Raw genomic sequence first — 20,379 nt, forward strand, 5'->3', positions numbered from 1 at the left:
TCTTGTGGTAGCTCACAGTGAAAAAAAATGTGACAATGAATATATGTATGAAAAATTGTGCTCTACACTGGAATTTGACACAACATTGTAAAATGACTATAACTCAATAAAAAAAAGTTAAAAAAAACAAAAAGTAACCCTCTATATTTCTATAAGCACACATATGCACATAAATGAATAGAAAATAGTTTAAAAGGATCTCTATTAACCTAGTAATAAAGGAAACCCTAAGAAGGTTAGTAAGGATATTTCTGTCTCTACTTTTTGCACTTTTTATAAGAAGAACGTCTTCACTTATTATATCACTAAATGTATACAATTTTTTAAAGAATGAAAAACAAAGACTAGGAAACAGTGAGCTTGAGGGACCAGCACGTGCTCTAGGAGGAAGATGTGGCAAGCCTGCTCGGTTTCCTTCTCCCGGGAGGGTGATGGACATGCCAGCGTCCCTCTGAACAGACTGCCCGCAGGCCAACAGCACAGCCTTTCGTATCGTCATCATGGACACAACAAAAATTCAGGCTGGATGACGATGCTAGGAGGTAGAGGCAAACTGACTGAATACCTGGTTTAGTTACTGATTCAGAGCCCACTGAAAACTTCCAGGACAGTCTTTGGTCCTGTCCTATCCAACATGTTCATTCAATCTTCCAAGCTCTCACTCACTGAACAGACACATGAAGGCCTACTATGTGTCAGGCGTGCAGAAGATACAAAGACGATCCTTGCCCTGAAGCCTAGGATACTGAAAAGTAGACAGAAGGGGGAAGAAAAACAGCGTAACAGGTGCTTCCTTAGCCGTGGGGTTAAGGAAGCTCCAAGGGCAGTGCCTGCCCCCCACCTGGCCTCTTGAAGGGATCACTCTCCATATTAAAGGTCTGTTCGCCTCAAGAAAGAGGGCATGAAGCTAGGAAGTACCACTAATACCAAAAATCACATACACGATTTGGAAAAGGTGGACAAGATGAAAACACCACATGATATCCATTTGCAGTCACTGAAAAATCCTGCCTTTAGGTTGCTGGAGAATGCTACTCTTTTGTCTTGAGGAATCACTAACAGACTTTTGTCAAAGAGGCCTCCAGGCAGAGCAAGGTGTCCGGACAGTGAAGAACGGGGCTCACGTCAGATGAGGACTGGCTAACGGTACCCTGGCTTTTCCAGGGCTACCCTATGCTCTTCGAGCCTGACTCCACTCATGTTCCTCCTCTGCTTTCTCTCTGGGAATCACCCATGGCCAGTAGACTCCAAAACTTCAAGATCCCTGATGGTACCATTGACTGGCCCGCTTGAGGGAAGGGGCAGCAGGAAGACAGCTCCCAGGTCAGCTCTCAACAAGGTGGGCGGTTGGTGGCACATTTCCAGTTTGCAAGACCGTTCTTGCCCATCCGCTCCCTCCTCCCTAGTCTTGTGCCCCAAGGTTGTCCCTTCCACCACACACAAGAGAAGAAAACCTGAGAAACACACAACCAGGTTCCAAGGCTGAGTATCCAAGAAGTCTCCCCCCCACCCCCCCCCAGCACCCCCTGTTTCTCTGTTCAGTGAGGACAGTGGACTACATCATTTCCAGGGTACCTCCCAGCTCTGCCTGCAGTATGTGCTGGCCGTTTATGCATCCTCCTCCCAGAATTCATCATTAAAAAGGACTTCCACGAGAGGGTAATGCTTAGTATGTGTGAGTGAACGGTGGAATTTTGGGCACCCAACCAAGAGTTCTTATTTGGGTCCCCCTCCTGTGTAGGAAGTGCTCTGGCAGGGACCCTCCACGGGGACTGACCTCTTCAGTGATGACCGAGACAGCACCTGTGCAGCCTGGTTCATAGCCCTGACCCAAGCGTTCATGTCCTCCTGGGTGTCGGCGCTGAAGTAGTAGGTCCTCATGCCCGACTGCTCGGCCTGAGAGCCCCCGGCGGAGCTGTTATAGATGAGCGCTCGCATGCCCGTGTGCACGGCCTGTGAGCAGGAGACAGAAACCCAGGTCGCAGAGGTTAACACACGCTTCACTCCCAAGAGCAAAAAGCAGGACCTCCCCAGCCAGGTTCTCCCCTCTTCCAGAGGGGAACCCCACGCACCACCCGGCTTGTTTCCACACCTGGAAAATGTCATGGGCTGGGTTCCCCTTTCTTATGCAGCCAGGCAGGCCCAGGAACGGCTGTGTCTGTTCCCCACAGCAGAAGCCCTGCAGCTGTACCTGTTCCCTATTATTTCACTCCCATTTAGGGAGGGGCACACAGTCAATTCAAGGCTTAGGTGAGAAAGAGATTTTTTTTAAAAAGCCTTCCTTCCATAGAGGCAGACTCTCGGGAATCCCTGTTTCGGTTCTTCTGAAGCACCTGATGGCTGGAATTGATTCAAAAATCAGCTGCAACAGCAGGCGACCTGGTGCAGATATTCACTGTCTTCCCTGCCTCGGCTTGAAACGTGATGCGTGCCCATCAGGGATGCTGCTCTTCCGTCTCTCCAAAGCAGCACCACAAAACTCACCTGAATGGGTCTAACACTTGACAGAGATCCTGGCACACCTACTATGCACTAGGAAGCCTCAAGGTGCTTTCACATGTTCCATGCGCCCTGGGAATGACCCCTGAAAAACAACTGGGACGGACTGCGAACGAGAGGCAGCACCAGTTCTCCCCTTGTGTCATTTACATTTGCAAGGAAAGAGCTCATCAAATCTGCACGGGAAGGTAATGTGGAAAGAGGAAGATTTACAGGGTGCCTCTTGCTTACTTCTGTGACTTTAACCTTTTAATTCCAACAGCCTTGATACATAGGAACAGAGTCTCTGTTTTACAGGAGTAGCTAGTAGAGCTCTGAGAAATGAGGTAACTTTCCTAGATTTCCATGTCTGGTCACAGATTCTTCACAGCACTTACCACTACCTTGTATTGTTTACTTTACACACTAGTTTATCGTCTGTCTCCTTCTTGCAGAATATAAACTCCATAAGAGCAAGGATTTTATTTTGTACACCGCCGCACCCCCAGGAACAGTGCCTGGCACACAGCAGGTGTCCAATAAATATTTGTTGAATGAATGAAAAGCTGGAGCCAGGATTTACACCCACATCTGCCCAACTCCGAGTCCAAGCTTCTCTGTACAATGCTCCCAAGGTCTACCCAGAAATGAGTATGAGGATACAGATCACTGGTCTGATAATCTGGATCCAGAATGAAAGGCAGGCGCCATGCAAGGAACAGTCAGAGAAGGCAAAATGAGAGAACCAAATAGAATCTGGAAAATGACTTGTTTCCAAAATCACCAATGGTCATGGATGAAACCTCCCAGATGAACTGTCAGTGTCTACTTCCCCTCTCACACCCCTAACATCCAGGTCCAAGAAGGACATTAAATACGGGCCTGCTTCTGACATTCACATATCTGAATCCACCCAGCCTGGTGCCAAGGGAGTCCAGGCGAACCTGGCCTGCAGCTAAGGGTCCCTACGGTAGCCAGAGCAAACCTGACTTCCTTCCCGACATGTATAAGCAGTCACACGCTGTCCCAGGAGGGATTCCTCCTTCAGCAAGGTGGAGATGTGGCAGAAAGAGGAGCATGAGATGGGACTTGTGCCTGCCTTGCTGTGAATCAGCAGAAATTCTTGGAAAAGTTCCCTTGGACAAAGACCCAGTAAGATTTCTGACACTCCCTGCCCAGTCACAGCGAGTTCTAGGATAGGCATTTATTTGAGTTACCTAAGGTGGGTCACTGAGTGAGCTTTCTGGAAACTTTAAAACACTATTCTCTGCCCTCCCCCCAAATCACTAACTTATAGGGGACTAACCATGAAATACAAGTAAGCCTGAACCTACCTTAACTTGGGAAGCAGAAGGATTGTCACTGACCATGACTCCTATGACAAATGACTGCTCCACGTGATCTGTTTGCAGAATGGGACTATCTGCATCCACTCGGGCAGAACTGGCTAATGACTAGTTTTCCCAGAGAGAGCTCTGCATGCGTAACCAAGTATTTATAGTGCAGTGATACCAGCTCCATGGATGTTCAGAAGAAAGGCACCCAACCTGTCCAGAGGGCTCAGGGAAGGCTTCCTGGAGTTGGGAAAGGTATTCCAGGTTGTGACTGAAGCGTAAGCAAAGACCTAGGGGGAAAGAAATGTCCTGGACCTTTAGGCAACTGTATATGGCTAGAGGGAAGGTATACGATGGAAGTGGGAAAGGCAGGGAGCTTAAAATGTGGCTGGAGAGATAAGCTGGGACTTCCAAGCCAAGACTGGGCTTTATCCTGAAGGCAGTGGAGAGCCACTGAAGGGTGGATGGTGGGTGTACAACCTAAGCAGGTGTGCAATGTAGGAACAGTGTGAAGGATACTAGCGGCTGCAGAGGAGTTTGTAGGCTGAAGCAGGGACGGCCAGCGCCCAGGGTGCTTACTACGTGCTCGGCGCGGGTCCAGCAGTGAGCTAGTTATCTAGCGGAAGGGCGACGGCAGCCAAGACGGAAGGGCGACAGCAGCAGTGGAAAGGAGAGAGATGTGAGAAGTACACAAAGCACAAAATCGAAATGGTAGAGGAAAAGACAGCTCTTTCCTGTTCTCTTCTTATCCCCTAATAACCTCCATGCCGATGCAGACAAAGGTAAGGACTCTGTCCTTTTCATTGGTGTGTCCCCAGCATCTATATGCATCTATATCCAGCCAAGCACAACAACAGAGCACAATAAACATTTGCTGAACAGACGTAAGTAAAAAAAAACCCTGTCTTTTGGCTGGCATTCACCCGGAATCTAAAGCAGCGGGTCCTAACCTTTTCATGGCATCAACCCTTTGGACAGTACGGTGACTCCTATGAACTCTTCTTAGAATGTTTTTAAGTGTACAAGTAAAACAAAGGAAATACATTATATTGAAACACAGTTATCAAAATATGTTTTAATGTTGTGATATAGTGATACAAATGCCTCTTTAATAATGTATTGCACATAAAATCTAGTGACAGATATAATAATTATTATAATCGCAAAGTGGTGATGAGCATAAATGGTATTTCAAGGTATTTCTGACTGTAATGTGATATAAGGATAGCTCTGGTTTCTATTGGTGACCAAGCACAGGTGCTGCCACTACCTGCTGGTGCCTGCTTTCTTAATCAAAGGAAATGTTATGGGTTATGAAGAAGAAAGATACGATTTATTCATCGACACGTAAAGGTTAAAAAAAGGAAGATGTGATTCATCTACTCAGGGGTCTGTAGAGCTCAGGTCACAAACCCTTAGCCTTGGACTTGAGGGAGGGAGAACAGCTAAAAGGGAGGCAGCAAAGGCTCTTCTCCACTGAAGACTCTTAGACCCTTGGCTGCATGGGGATGTCTTCTGCTCCAGGTCCTGGATCTGAGGGGCTCCTACTGGATCCACAGGCCAAGGGAAACTGTGGATCCAGTAGGAGCTCTGTTGGGGACCCTGCAGAGCACGAAAGGCCGGCTGGTTGGGGGGTGCACAGTGACTCCTGGAGGCTACCCTCAGCCCTGCCTGGCCCATCCTGCAGACCTGGCAGAGCCTCAGGGTCCATGTAGCACCCTAGCTCCCTGGCAATGCCTGGAGGCTTCCAGGCTGCGAGCACAGTTGGAGAAGACACACCCACTGAACAATCTCAGGCAAGGCGCCCTAGCAACAGTCAGAGAATTTCAGCTCTGGAAATAGAAAAGAACTGACAGCAGAGGCAACTATAAGGCCTAGGACACGGAACAGTCCACACTCCTCAGTGTACCCAAGAACACAGATCCTGAACTGCCCCAGGGCCCATCCTCTGGTCCATAAAATGATGGTGCTGCAACCCAAAGGGAAAGAGAACTGTTCCACACTTAGGAAACCACAGCCCTTACTGGAGAACCAGCTGAGCATCACCAGATCTCTCTGTAGTAGCTTTTCTCTGCTCTCAGACTCTCAAGACCCCAATGACTCCCCCCAAACGTGAATGCCTTCTGTCTCCCAGACAAAAGATTTAGGGAACACTCTCGGTGAAGTCTTTCTAAAAAAAAAATTTTTTTGGAAAGAAAAGAATCTATGACACATAAAAGATGTTTTCCTAGAATCTATTTTCACACTATCCAATGAAGTGTTAAGATGAAATATATATAGTTACTATAATCAGTTACTTTGGGGATATTCCAAATGCTGCTGCCCAAAAAATCACAGACAGCATCATTACCCCAACTGTTTGCCCAGTAGCAATGCTCAATCCTAGAAAGGAAGGTTTTTTGAGAAAGACTTTCAGGCTGCAAAAAACCAGTCTGAAATTCATCAAAGTAAACATTTTCAGAGCCAGCAACAAGCAGGAGAGGCTCCTGAACTATTAAACAGAAGAATATTCCTAAAATGATACCAATAAACATTAATGCAAACCACCTCCCACCTCCTGCAATGCGTGTGGAGGTGACCGGAATAAGACGTGGAAGAAAAAGCAGAGGAAGAGATAGACATCGTCCTCCCTCCCTGTAACATTGTCAGAAGGGGATGGAGTTCAGGGTGCAGCTCTGCCTCTAGCAGCTTCCAGTGTGGGGACTTTGGGCAAGTTTCTTTACCTCTTTGATCCTCATGTTGCTAATTTTTAAAATGAAGGTAATTATATTGACCTCACAGGCTCCCCACAAGCATCAAACGAGGTAACACGGATAAAAGCACTTCTTGATCATAAAAGGTTTTACAGACACAAGGCAATACCGTTTCATGCAACGTGACGTGAAGGAGGATCTAGAATCTTCAACCCACAGCAACTCTGGACTCACCAGGGATGGAGACAGTGATAAGAAAACATGAGAAGGGCCATGCTCGATATGTAACCACAGGATGAACAGCGATAGGAAAAGAGGGGTCTAAATACATCAGTAAGGCTGGGGCAAAAGCTCAGATACAAGTGAAAGCACTTGTGATGTGATATTATTCTTGTTTAACATGAGTTTGAAACGCTCAATTTCCTAAATTCTGGCCCCTTTTGTGAAGCCATTTTTTGGGAACACGACGTTTCTTAGGACGGAAGTGCTGCATTAGCAGAGAGGGCGCAGTACCTTAAAGGAATACTTGCGACTGATGCGGTCCTCAGGGGTCACCGGCGAGATCACGTAGCTGGGCAGAGGGATGCTCCCAAGGACCACTTCTTCTCGGCTGTCTTTGAATGCAAAAACACATCAGAATAACCTTCTGTGGCACTTCCCTTGGGCTGGCGCATCCACTGCCCAATTCAGGGCTCCCCATCTCTCCCAGGATGACTGCAATCACTGATGGTCTAGGCGGGTGCTCCAGGGACATTTGTGCTAATGCTGGAACTACACAGGCGCATCAGACAGGCCCCACCCCTGAGGACGGGGACAGGCATGTAAACACGCTCAGCCCCACCTGCTAACTCCTGAAATACAGCAGCATACCAAGTGCTGCGGGAACACAGAGGGAGGAGCAGTATAGAGTCTGCAGAAGTTGAGAAGGCTTCAGAAGGTGATATTTGAAGTGTTGTAAAGGATGGGATAGGGACATCTGGGTGGGGCAAACCTCACAGGCAAAGTTAGAGCAGGTGTGACATATCCTACCTTCCACGTCTATTCTCTTCCTCCCCCAAACCATCTTCATTACCAGAGGTAACTGACTTCCTCATGACAGAGTTGGTCGCATTGCTCTCCTGCTCAGAGGCGCTTGCTGACTGTCCACTGAATACAGAATTTAGCCCAACATCCTCTGCCTAGGGTCACAGCCCTCTTGCATTTTGGTCCTGACCTACCTCCTGGGCCTCATCTCCCAGTATATGCTCCATGCAAGTCTCACTCTAGCCTTGCAAGTCTGTCATTCCACTTCTTCGGATTCTACAACTTGAATCATGTTGTTTCTTCTGCTTGAATGCCCATCTTCCCCCTGCACACGGGCAAAGCTCTATCCAACCTTAAAAGCCCAACTCAAACCCTATCACTTCTAAGAAGCCTCCCCCAATTCTCCAATATGGGATTAACTTCTCACTCCCCCTGAACTACCTAAGCATTTTGGATATCTTCTAACGCACCTATCACCCCCTAGTCTTATCTTAAAAGTAGGCTATCTCTTCCTCTGTATTTTGAGACTTACTTTCTTCTCACCTTTGCACAACCCCTAATTCTATGCACTGGGGCTTCACAAATGTTCATATGGCCATTCACCAGTTACCCATCCAATAACAGGGGATAAATCCAGATAACAGGTTACAAAATACAGTGGTTCACTTACACTTCTAGCTCTCTAGATTTCATCAAAGGCATGCCTATGCCCCAAGGCGGGGCAGAAGCTGGAAAAACTCCAGATCTTGAGACCGTTAAGTAATAGGCAAGCCAGATTCTATTATTTCAACTCAAAAAAAAAAAAAAAAAGGTACTTCCAGTACTGGGACTGGTAAAAATGAAGTCACCAATCATCCATGAATGTAAAAGTGAACACTTTGTCAGCTTAACGGGTTATTAATTAGCTCAGGCCGCTGGTCCAATCGCTGATTTTTGAGAAGACCACCACTTGCATCACCTCACCACCCCCTCCAACACAAAGAGCCCTGGTGGCCCGAGCTTCAGCTCACCTTTATAGTAAAATAAGCAATAATCAGCAAGCACAAACCACCTCCTTTTCCATAGCCTCATCCCAGAACTGTCCTGCAAAGCAAAGAAAACTAATCAGGGCAATATCTGAGCACAGTGTTCCCCTTCCCCAGTCATGTAAAACCTGATTGTGGAACCAACACTTGCCCACATACATTCTTTCTTTAAATAAATGAATAATATTTTATTGCATAGCTATTCTTTGGGTAGGACATTAAAACTTAGATCCAGTGATGGTTTATCTCCAGGAAGTTTTGTTTCCTGGAAACAGATTAATAGATCATAAGCATCCTTCTTTTAGAAAGGAAGAAATGAATTCAAAAATACAGTTCTTCCATGTGACAATGAATATATGTATGTTCATGTATAACTGAAAAATTGTGCTCTACACTGGAATTTGACACATTGTAAAATGACTATAACTCAATAAAAAATGTGAAAAAAAATACAGTTCTTCCATTTAGAAAGAAATCAGCCTTTAACAAAAAGCAAGTTATTTATTTATTTACTTAGTTAACCTATTTGTTCAGGTACTGTGCTGTGGAGTACCTTCACTTGTACTGATTAAAAAATTGATTCACACAGTATGGAACGAAGAGTTTAAGTTAGCTAATTAATCAGTGAGGCGAAGTTCTCGTCTCAGCAAGTTCAGTTCTCTACCACCAGGGACTGGTCCTGTTTTCCTCCACCCACAGAAAAAAACCTGGATTTTCTTGTTACCATAACAAGACTCTGTCTTTACTCACCTAAAATATAAATCATTACATTTACTGAAAACATTTTAGGTGATTGCAAAAGATTTTTTAAAATATGGCTAGGGTAGGAAAACAGTAGTGTTTTAGGGTCACTTTTCTCCCAAGCCTAGGAAAATTCCAGAGCCACTTTTAGCTGTTAAAATTGTCTTCCTTCTGCAAAAGTTTCTGACAGGCTTAAATTTTTAAAAAATTTTGTTCATTCTCCACTTACTAAAGTGCTAAAAACAAATTTAATTTGTTGAGTTCATGCATTTCTTGGTTTTATCTTTTGCATTAACCGGGTGGTCTCTAACGTCTTGGTATATGATATTTGTTTTGTTTGGAAAGCTCTTCTCCATCCTTTCATACTTGGTTCAAATGTCACTTCACAAGCACAGTACATTCTGCTGTGTGTCCACAGCACTCCACACAGACCTCTGTTACAGTGACAGCACAGCCAAAGGGCCTGGGCAAGGGGGTGGTGGTTGGGGAGAAGAATTATTCACAATCCCTTCCCTCTCCCTCCACATTTCAAAGGAGCATCCTTTTGTTTAATGGGGACAGGGATACAAACAGAAGAAGTCAGAGGGTTAGATTACTTAGATAAGAAAAGAGATGGGCAGAGCTAAGAAAGAATGAGACTGAGCCGTCAGGGAAGGGGGTATTACTGAGAGAGGTGGGGTGCCAGACGAGTGTCTGCCAGAAGAGGCTGGGGAGCTGTGGTAGCTGCCATTGGGAACAGAACCAGGGGAGAGATTTCAAGGGAACTTTTAGGAATTTCTTCTGTGCAGTATACAAAGAAATGCCCTCTTCTGTCTTCCCATGAAGACTTCAGCAAAAATTTACATCACTTCTCTCTGAATTTGTGGTTTTTTGGATAATATGATATGTGAGAGACTGTGCTGGGTGATGACATGACGCGGGAGAGGTCCGTATCTGTTTCCCCCCGTAGACTATGACATGAGTCCTCAAGGGCAGGAAGCATACATTGCTCTTTATAGATCCTGTGAAAGCACTTAGAACATGGAGACACTTGGTGCATGGGTGGGTGAATGGATGGATGGCAAGAAGGGAAGGAAGGAGACAAAAGGGATGTGTTCTCTGGCCCTGGAGCTCACAGCCTATCTATGGCCAGAGGATCAGAGGCAGAACAACTGGTGTGAGGCTGGAGATGAAGGATGGCCTGGAGGGAAGGGAGATGGAGCTGACAGGGCTTCCTGACCAAATGGATGTGGGAGAAGGAGGACCTGGTGATGGTGCTGTGGTGTCTAACCTAGGTGCCTGGGAGAATGGTGGTATCACCACCAAGATCCAGAAAAAGTAGGCTGGGGGAAAAAGGCAGGTAAGGGGTGAGGAGATAATCAACTGAGTTTGGCTGATTTGGAATCTGAGGTGCTAGGGAGCTAGATATGTTTGCTACACTGGGGGAAAGAAAAAGACGGAATTTTTTTCAGCCAAATGATAGCAAAGGCTCTTTAAATCAGGAAGAGAAGTGCTGGCAGAGGATTGGCAGTAAGGTTGGATTCAAGCTGACCCACCCACACTCAGGCCTGGGTCCCAGGACAGCCAACAGCACTGGGAACCAAAGCGATTAAGTGGTTTGGGGAAGGAAGCTGCAGCCATTGAGCAGACTGTCCACTCACAAAAAGGAACAGCAAATCACTGAGCACGATGGGTGAAATCTACAGGCCTCAGACAAACTCAGGAACAGAAAGCTTATTAAGAGCCTGTTCCCAGCTCCCAGGGGTCAGGGTAAGGAAAGAAACCGGCAGTCTCCCTGCCACCCTCCCTCCTCAGTCTCCTCACCTGCTTGTGCAGCCAGCCCCTCACCACCACCGGAACATTGGGGTTCCTCCGAATGGCCTGGTCCCTCTTTCCAAAGCTGTGCACTTTATTGCTGGACTTTAAGATCTAGGAAAAGAGCAGACGTGAACTCTAGAAGCAGGGGGGGGATTTAGGGAGGCCCCAAAAAGCACCTGCATGACACAAGGGCTGCCGGCTCCCTGTGCCTTCATCTAAGCCATAGTGCCCTTTGATCAAAAGGACAGCAAGAAGACGGAGAATGGGTGTGCATGTGGCCACAGCATTCTAATTAAAAGGTAAGTCCAAGAGCTAGCAGACTTCCTGTCTGGATCACAGAGAGAAAAAAAAAAAAAAACGTACAGGGGTTTTTCAATCAACTTTCACCAGCAGCTCCTGGCCCTAATATGTCCTATGGCTTTCTGGAGCAATGCTACCTTTTGGTCACTGATTTTGTCAATTTCCAGGTATTTACCCCTCCTATCTGGTTCGGTCCTCAGCATTCTTCCCTTCTCCACATTGCTGGTTCTCTTCCCTGCTCCTCAGTCAGTAATTCCACATCTTGGGCACAGAAACCTCTGGGCCCCTCTGTCATGAATCTCACCGCATGTGCACAGAGGTGTGGCCCTCCCAAGACATGCCGGGAAAATGAAGACTGTGTCCAAGGCCCTAGATGTCAATCCAGTTTCCGTGAGCAATCACCTGGCTTCTTGCACAAGTGACATAACCGCAAAAGGCCTCAATTTCCTGATTTGTCATTTGGGGAGAATACTTGTTACATGACTCCCTCACAAAACTGGTGAAGGTCAAATGGGTCTCTGGCTACAAAGGGACCTGACAAAATACAGAAGAAGGGAAGGTAGGGACAAGTGGCCCAGAGCTCACCTTGGGGCCAGGCTTGGCCTCCACGGTGGACGTGGTCCCAGCCGTTGATGTTTCACTGACCATGCTGGATGGTCTTTGGTTTCTCTCTTGCTTCGACATATGTGGATTTGGCCTGTAGGGAGACAGAAGAGAACCCAGTGCATAAGTGGCCAGGCTGCAATGGGAAGTGGAATCTGATTTATTTCCAGTTAGAACTGGTTGATGAGCCTTACAGAACCCAGGTCGGATCTTCTAGAGATCACTGAATCCCAGACTGCAGCTGGAGGGGCATGCTGCCCAGCCTACCCACGTGCTTCAGGGAGTCAAGAGCATGAAAGCCGGGCAATCTCCACAGCCTGACACCCCATGAAGGGCCCAAGGCAGTCATTCCTGCCTGCTCTCCCAAGGTCCCCACATTTATTCTCTTCCTTGGGTGTCTGTGGCAAATACCCCATCAGATGGGCACACACAGTCACACCACTCTTCTCAGCGAGAGCAATCCATACTCCTTACACACACACCTCCATTTCCCTGGCTCCCAAAGAAGCTGGTTATACTTAGTAACAAGAAATCACTTGCGCACACATCCACACCCCCAGATACACAGAGAGAATCGCTTACATAAATGCCAGTGGGGCTTGCCTCCCAAAATAGACTACTCAACAAAGAGTCCTATTCTAAGAACACTCCATTAGCCCCAAAATAGAGCCATCGGAGAGATTAACCCCTTGTGCCATGTCTGGAGAGCAGGAAAAAACGAAGCATGCCTGGGTCCCCAGTGAAGATCCCCTTGACGCATCCCCATCAGTATCCAGTGACATCATGCTTCCCACCAAGGAGTCCCACCCGCCCTGGGAGGGCCAGCACCCTGGGAACATCCTGGTGCGGCACTTAACAGACATGTAGAGAACCCTTCTCACCTGCCTCCAAAGAACCCCAGCATTTACCAGAGTCTTTCAAAGCAGCAGCGGCAGCAAACGACTCCACACAAATCCAGTCCCTATCTGTGAACAGCTCGATGCCTGGTTCCCAGACCCTGCTAACTCCAGGATCTGTAAGCCTTCCTCAAAGTATAAGTTCCAACGTTCAACAATGTGGGTGTCTGCTGCTCTGATGGCCCAACAGGATCTAGGCAGCAGTAAACTGAGGTTTTTTGCCTGAGGAGTGGAGGAAACCTAATTTGGAGGCCTGGGCCAGGGCCCTGAGGAGATGGAGATGGAGGATCCAGGAAGAACACAGCTGAGAAAAATGTGCTCTGGATGTCCGTTCGCCAGGCTCATTTTCACAGAGGTGCTACGAGGGAAAATCCTGGTTTCCACTTCAAAGATGAGCTGCTTTCTTCAAAACCACCACTGCTCAATGGAATAAGCAATCCTTCCCACGCCTCAAGACAGAGCCCAGATACCCTGCACCATTAGGGAAGTTCTTCGCAGAAGTAGCTCTCTGAGCTGTGCCACCAGCAGAACCGCTGCAGTGGGCACCAGCTTTCCAAGGGGCTGGGCCCTGCCTGATGCTTGGCAGCTGGAGGTGCAAGTCCCACCAGGCAGAAAGATCACTGGCTCCTTATCAGCTCAGGCACTCACTCCAGATTCCCCGCCCCCGGTCTCCATCCCAGCCAGACTTCTGTTACTGCTCCCCACTCAGAGAATGTCGCCACACTTGGAGCCTGCTCACTGTTGGCAGAGGCTGTGCAGCAGAGAGACAACCGCCAGCTGGGGGTGGGAAGGGACTCTGAGAGGCTGCCTTGTCCAGGACCTGCCTCCAGGCAGAACTATGCCCAAAACGTCTTCCTGGAACCTGGTCTTGCCTGACTTTTCAGATTTCCAGAGGTTGAGACAAGGAAGAAGAGTTCTTAGGTCATCTCAGTTATGGCAGCTGTATCTCTAAGCCAAAATGCAGGACACAAAGTCCAACAATAAAAAAGATTGGTTTGGAATTTTATCAAGTTTAATTGGTTCCAATTTAAGACACTGATAGAGAGTTATTATAGAATACTTGAGAAATGTAAGGAAAAAAGCTAAAAGGAAAGAAAAAAACACCATAGTCCTGTTATCTAAAGGAAAATCATTTTTAATACTTGGTATATTTACTTTCATTCTTTTTTATATGCCTGGGTTTTGGGGGCACAGGGGGCAGGGTGCTTTTTTGTTTCTATATAACTGTGATCATACTGTGCTTATGATTTTGCATCTTGATTTTAAAAACTTATTGTAATATAAACATTTTCTCCAGTTTTTTAACCTCAGTCATGTCATTTTAAATGACTGCATCATATTCCATCAACTAGATATGCCATTCCTCCACGTGGGACAAAGAAGAGACTCTCTGGATTTGTGACTGGCCCAGGAAATCAGGGCAGATGGCCACTTTTGCCATTTCTGCACCTTCCAGTCTTGAACTCTAACTTTAATCACCCTCCTGCATTCTAACCCCACGTCCCCTCCCCACACTAGCTTCTGGGATTTTGGCTGGCCAGGGAGCTCCTCCAGCCAAAAGTACCGGAAGAAAGATGACTGTCCTGCAGCCTTGGGTGGGTGAGAAAAGGAGGTACCACCATCACCTAGAGGGCCAGGTATAAACAGATTTCAGCTAGAAAAGGACTGGCTGTGGCCCCAAAACTGAACATCGGTGAGGGACAGTTGAGGGGCAAGGGTCAGGAAGAAACACATAGAGATGACTCCATTCTCCATGACTACAGAGACCTCTGCTCAGCCTCAACCACAGAAAGCTGGCTTATTAGGAGATAGGACTAACGTCCAAACTCAGTCTGCTCCAGGGAGGGGACCATGTCACCTCTACAAACAGGTAGTATGTCTTCACCAGGGCTCCCCACTAAAGCAATAGACTCAATCACTGCCTGGCAGTCCCTGACCTGGCTCTCTGACAGAACAAGGCGCACAGAGCTACCCCACTTGGCCAAGAAGCAAGAGCTGCATTCAGAGGATGTTCCTCTGAATCTCTTCGGCATGGGTGATGGTCTCTGAGGTCCTCCAAGGGTGACTATGACTTTTGGAAATCTCTAGAAGTTATCTGGAACTTCAAACAGTTTAAAAAAGAAAAGAAAAAAAGATGATGAAGATGGTGGTCATGCTTGGGACACCACTTGGTATCCAAAAATGAGGACATTAAAAATGTCTCAAAGTCTCACCAGTTACATCTTACAGGTGTGTTCCCCACTTAAGAGTCTGGCAGGGCAGACACTGATTTGTCCTCAGCTCCTCAGACTGAGTTACACTCCTGACAGGTTTCATCCAAGAACTGGCCCCTCCCCTAGAGAAGAGCCCCTGAGCTGAGCAGCTGTGAAGGCGGTTCAGTTCCCAACAGCATGCCCTCAGGCACATGAGTCACAAAGATCCCAGGAGAGGAGACCAAAAAACCTGCACACGCTATGGGAAGACAGACTCTTGGTGTCATTAAATAAAATCTATTAACTTAAAAGCTTGTTTGCCAAGTTTCTGTGCTATCCTGATTCCCAAAGTACAGTGGGATGATTCAAACAAAGACTTCTCTTTCCCTGACTTGGGCTGCATGAATGCTGATTATTTTGCCGGAGGGGTGTGGGCTGAAGTTCAAAACAGTGAGCTGGAGTTTTAACTCAATTGCCTCCCATCTGAAAAGAACAAAAGACGTTAGAACCAGATAAAAATCAGTCTGGAGAAGCCCAGGAGGAAAGTGACTTCATTCTACTCTGAACTTCCTCAAGGATATGTCAGGTGAGCCTGGGCAGGAAGTCACTTTCTCTATCTCTCAATTTACCCACAAAAGGAGCTGCTTCTGCCTCCTACGCATCCAGGAGCCAATGCACATAACCTTCCAAAGAAAGAGAAGTTATGAGTTAAGAAGCCATTTCCTTCTGGTGGGTCTGAATTTAGTGAGTTTGCTTAATGGGATCCTCAGCTACTTCTCAGCCAACTTCGTGAACTGAAGCATCCACCTGAAGTGGCATCACAGCAAGACCCTATCGCTGCTGTAACAGGTAGGTTGCCAGGTCAAGTGCCACCAACCCTCAGGGACAGGTACACAAGGTCAAGCAAGCAGAGGGACTGGGCTGTACTTGTCTAGTACCTACTAGGTCAGGCACTTTGCCTGCATTATCTCACCCACCCCTGCAAAGCCAGTTTTACCATCTCCATTTTATCAATGGGGAAACCAAGGGTCAGAGAGATTAATGATTTACCCAAGACAAAAGCTAGACTCCAAAACCTGGGCATTGCCACAGAGCCACCATCCTGCAGCAAGTCCCAAGGTCTGAAAGAAGTAGGCATCTGCTCTTCTCAGCCCCAAGACCAACCCTCAAGCTAAGGAGATCCTACAGTGGTGGGAAGACCACGAGCCCAGAACAATGGGGTCCCAACAGAGCTCTGCAGCTTACTGCCTCCTCCACAAGTCATATCACTTCTCTGGGCCTCAGTTTTCATTTCTGCAAAACGGGGTGAACACTACTCTCATTTCACAACACAGCCGGGTGGACCGAAGTTACGCTTTGAAAACCACAAAGCATTGCACTCAGTGAAAAGCACTATTTGTCACTGTTACCAGTGGACACTCCAGAATTTAAATCTCAGGTGCACTTTATTTTTATTTCCAAGGTACTTTTCTCCAGAAAGGTCAAGTTGCCCAACAATTAACTTCTAAACAACAATCGTTTCCTACAGACACCCCTATAAACATCTTACTGGGGCTTCTATAAAGGGCAATATCCCTGTGGCTGGGGGATTGGACTCTCATTCCTTCCCCTGGTGAATGATGATGTCAAGAGTCTCCACGGCCATCAAGGGAGGTTAGAAAACTATGGGGAACTGGGGATCTCTTACTGAGAAGACGTCACCACCTGACATCTGTATCCCATTCATTCCTAGAAAAAACAGGCCCCAAATTCATGCTCTGTCCTCAAGGATTCTACATAGAGAACTCAGCTAAAATTACTGGGTGCATGAGAAGAGGCACACTCGCAAACAACCAGCACAATTTTTAGGAGCTCACACCCACCACCTAAGCGGTTTGGGAAAAGAAACGCACAGTGTATACAGCACAGGGAACTATGTTCAATATCTTGTAATAACCTTTAATGAAAAAGAATATGAAAACGAATATATGTATGTATACGCATGACTGGGACACTGTGCTGTATACCAGAAATGGACACATTGACTGAACTTCAATTTAAAAAAAAGAAAAAAGAAATGCAGTGAAAAGCAGGAATAAAAGTTCTTGTTCCAAACAAGCAGACAACTCCACACCCTGTCTTCCCAGAGAAAGAGACACACAGACAGACCGCCAACGCTCCCTGTACACCCCAACACCCCACAGGAGGCTGTCTGACGTGGGTTTTCATTCAGCAATGGTGGCCTCATTACTCAACTATGGCTTTCTGTGTTCCCTTCCCTTCACTCCCAACTCCTCTCTCAAACACAGGCTCCAGGTCCTCCCCCTACCCCACGTCACCTCGGGAGCTGGAAACCAGCCCAAACAGCACCCCAGCACCCCTCATCTAGCACAGAAATAGCCTAGTGAGCCTCCAGGGCTCCTCTCTCCCGCCTCCAAATCCAAGCACTGCCTTGATCTTGCCTGAGCCCTGCTCTGCTGTATGAGCCTGGCCCAGCCCCTTCTACTGTCCAGGCTCCATGTCTCCATGCCGAGGGAGAATCAGACCTTGACCTCTACTGTTCCTTTCACCTCTGTTCTGCTGTTTCAGAGATGCTACAATTCTAGCCCCAGCCTTTGGGCTAGAATTCTAGCCTATTTGCTCCCCCTGACTACCAGACAGCCACTTTACTCATTAGAAAAGAGCTTTTTCTAAGGGAGATCTGGACACTTCCAAGACAGGGGGAAGGTAAAAGAAGAGGACAAGAAGGGAAGTCACAGAAGAGACAAAATGACTGTTTGCAAGCAGCAGCTTCCCTTCCACACACAGCAAAGCCACCACTACAGCATCTTCACCTGGCACAGACAGCCGGAGACACGGTTGCTGTGTGGCAACGAAGGTATTCCCGGTGCCAATGCCCTTAGAAACATCAGCACCAAAAGCCAAGCCAACACCCAGGCACCTGAATGCACTAAGGACACCGTCACCATCTCTTCTCCTACCTGTGACTGTCACAAACGCCGTCTCCTTGACCGGGAAGGAAAACTGAACAGTCAAGTTTCTGCATCTGCTTGCCAGGTGTTCCTATTTTTCCTCATTTTTTCTGCTGCCATGGCAACCAAATGCAACAGGCAAGGCTAGCCCAAGACTGCCAGTCTGGAAAGACAAGGTGCTGGCTCTATCAGCCACAGACAGTAACACAGCAGCCTCACGGCCCAGGGCTTAGCAGATGAGCAACAGGACACACTACTCCTCCGAGCTCCGAGTTGTAGTGCGCCCCCTCTGCCACCCTGTGCCCTTCATCTCTCACTGCGAGCTTTCACCAACTTGTAACTGCAGGAGGAAAAGGAGACAGCCATCTCTAACAGCAGGATATACCCCACCCCTGGGCCCATAATCGGCATATGTCTTGGAGAGTCTGGCTCTGCATCCTGCAAAATGAACCCCAAAGAGGTCAACGGTCAGGAAGGTAATTCTTACCTTCAGCAAGACAGTATCCTTTAAAGTCCTATCCTCCAAACACCACTCATGACCTTCCAGGCAATTCCAACTGTGGTTCTTTTCTAAACAGTCCAATGAGCAAATGGACGGCTGCTCAGACCCCAATGGAAGGAACAAGCTAAACTCAGTAGGATGCCCAGAAAGGCAGGCCAGGCAAGGGTCCCCTCCCCAGTTAGGAAACTCCAAGGCTATCTTGGGGGCCTTGCTGCTGGCTTCTGAGCACAAAAGCAGCTTCTGAACTTCCAGAGCACATACTCTCTCAATGAGGCCCCACCTCAACATCAAATGCTTGACAGAGCCTGGGGATCAGTGCACACAGCCTGCTGCCAGTCAGCCGCCAGCGTCACAGCTCCGGAATGCTTCTCTCCTCTTCCCCAGGAGCTGCAGAGGCGTCCGTCAGCAGCTTCCTGGGCATCCCAGCACTGAGGAGAAAATGCTCCTGTGCAGAGAACCAACCACCGAAACCACAGCCCGGGAGTTCCCTGCACCCCGGCTTACACCTTTAGGAGGGCCCCTGTGTGTGGCCCTCTAAGCCACAAGCTTCCAATTCAGGAAAATCACTAAGAATCAGCAAAGAAGTCTTCAGAAGAAGAGACTGCATGATTTAGTCACTGTAACTGAGGCTCTGTTAAAAGGCTTGAGAACATTTTCTGGAGAAGATTACTGAGGAAGCTTGGTGCCTTTCAAGCAAGCATGAAGTTATTAGATCAAATTTCATTACTGCAAATACAATTACAATTAAAATCTCTAAGTAACAGTAGCCTACTTAGTCAGCACATTAATGCCTAAGTACAGCCAAGGAAGGGGAATGTCCCTTGAAGACCTCCGAAATGAGAGGCATTGCATCTGGGGCCAGACCATGTGGATTCAAATCCTAACTCTCTCACTTACTAGCTGTGTGACCTCTGGCAAGACTCTTAACTTCTCTGTGCCTCAGTAGCCATAATAATAATGGTATCTTCTTCATAGGACTGTTGTGGAAATTAACATATGGAAAGCACTTAGAAAAGTACCTGATAATAAACCATAAGGGCTCTACGTGCTAACTGTGAAACTAGTACTATTATTAATAGAAAAAGCCAACTCTTATTCTAGGAAGTAGATTACTCCATTTAATGTTAAAGGTGAAATTTTAGATCCTGAAACAACAGTTGCTAGAAGATTGCTTTCCTAGAAGATTACGGACCGAGATGAAATTTGCCTGCCTATAACTTTGATTCATTGATCTGATAACTGCCTTTGGCAGCCACTTCCACCTTTTTGAAGACTTACAGCATATCCTCCTTCACCTTCTCTCCTCAGACTAAACATGATCAGTCATATGACAGGGTTTCCAGACCTCTCACCACAATGGTCCCCCCTCCACAGGGGAATCTCAATTGTTCAACATTCCTCTTGAAATTTAGTACCCAGATCATAATGTTTGGGGCTTGGCACGTTCCTGGACTCCACAGACTTGGACTGAATTAATGAAGTAGTCCACAAACAGCATAGTATACCAGCTATCCTCCCCCTTTCCTCTATGCATTGTATTTTTATTAATGCACCATGAGCTTACATTAGGTCTTCCAAGAGGGATTTCCACATGCCTGTTGGCTTGGGTGTGCAGGGGTATCCCCTGGGGGTCAAGGCTTCAGGACCTATTGACTGACACCTCCTCACCTTGGGGGCTCTGACAAAGAACCAGGTGGCATAAAAGAAAAGGTGAAATGAGAAAGCAAACACTCTAGTTAATGCAGCAAAAGAAAGTCATCAGTGACAGACTCAAAGGTCCTGCTTCCTTTAAAAAAAATTCTGCACTGTGGGTTACTAGGTGTGGTCATTAGTGCTGCCCAGCA

General features: G+C 47.2%; 1 protein-coding gene across 16 annotated transcripts in view; it reads right to left on the reverse strand.

The window, feature by feature from the left end:
* Nucleotides 1–20,379, reverse strand: part of PLEKHA7 (pleckstrin homology domain containing A7) — a 195,089-nt gene that overhangs the window by 59,726 nt on the left and 114,984 nt on the right. For 15 of the 16 annotated variants that reach the window (XR_012076601.1, XR_012076599.1, XR_012076598.1 and 12 more), the window contains 5 exons: nt 11,977–12,088; nt 11,098–11,202; nt 8,539–8,611; nt 7,019–7,119; nt 1,778–1,953 (listed from right to left, as the gene is read on the reverse strand). Coding sequence is in view for 13 of the 16 variants with exons in the window: in XM_072969604.1 (XP_072825705.1) it covers nt 1,778–1,953; nt 7,019–7,119; nt 8,539–8,611; nt 11,098–11,202; nt 11,977–12,088 (567 nt within the window). In the remaining 3 variants the exon portion in view is untranslated. Of the gene's footprint in view, nt 1–1,777; nt 1,954–7,018; nt 7,120–8,538; nt 8,612–11,097; nt 11,203–11,976; nt 12,089–12,875; nt 13,381–20,379 lie in introns of those variants that run through there. The other variant, XM_072969607.1, reaches the window with a different exon arrangement.

Source organism: Vicugna pacos, chromosome 10 (genome assembly GCF_048564905.1).
Source record: "Vicugna pacos chromosome 10, VicPac4, whole genome shotgun sequence".
Lineage (NCBI taxonomy): Eukaryota > Metazoa > Chordata > Mammalia > Artiodactyla > Camelidae > Vicugna > Vicugna pacos.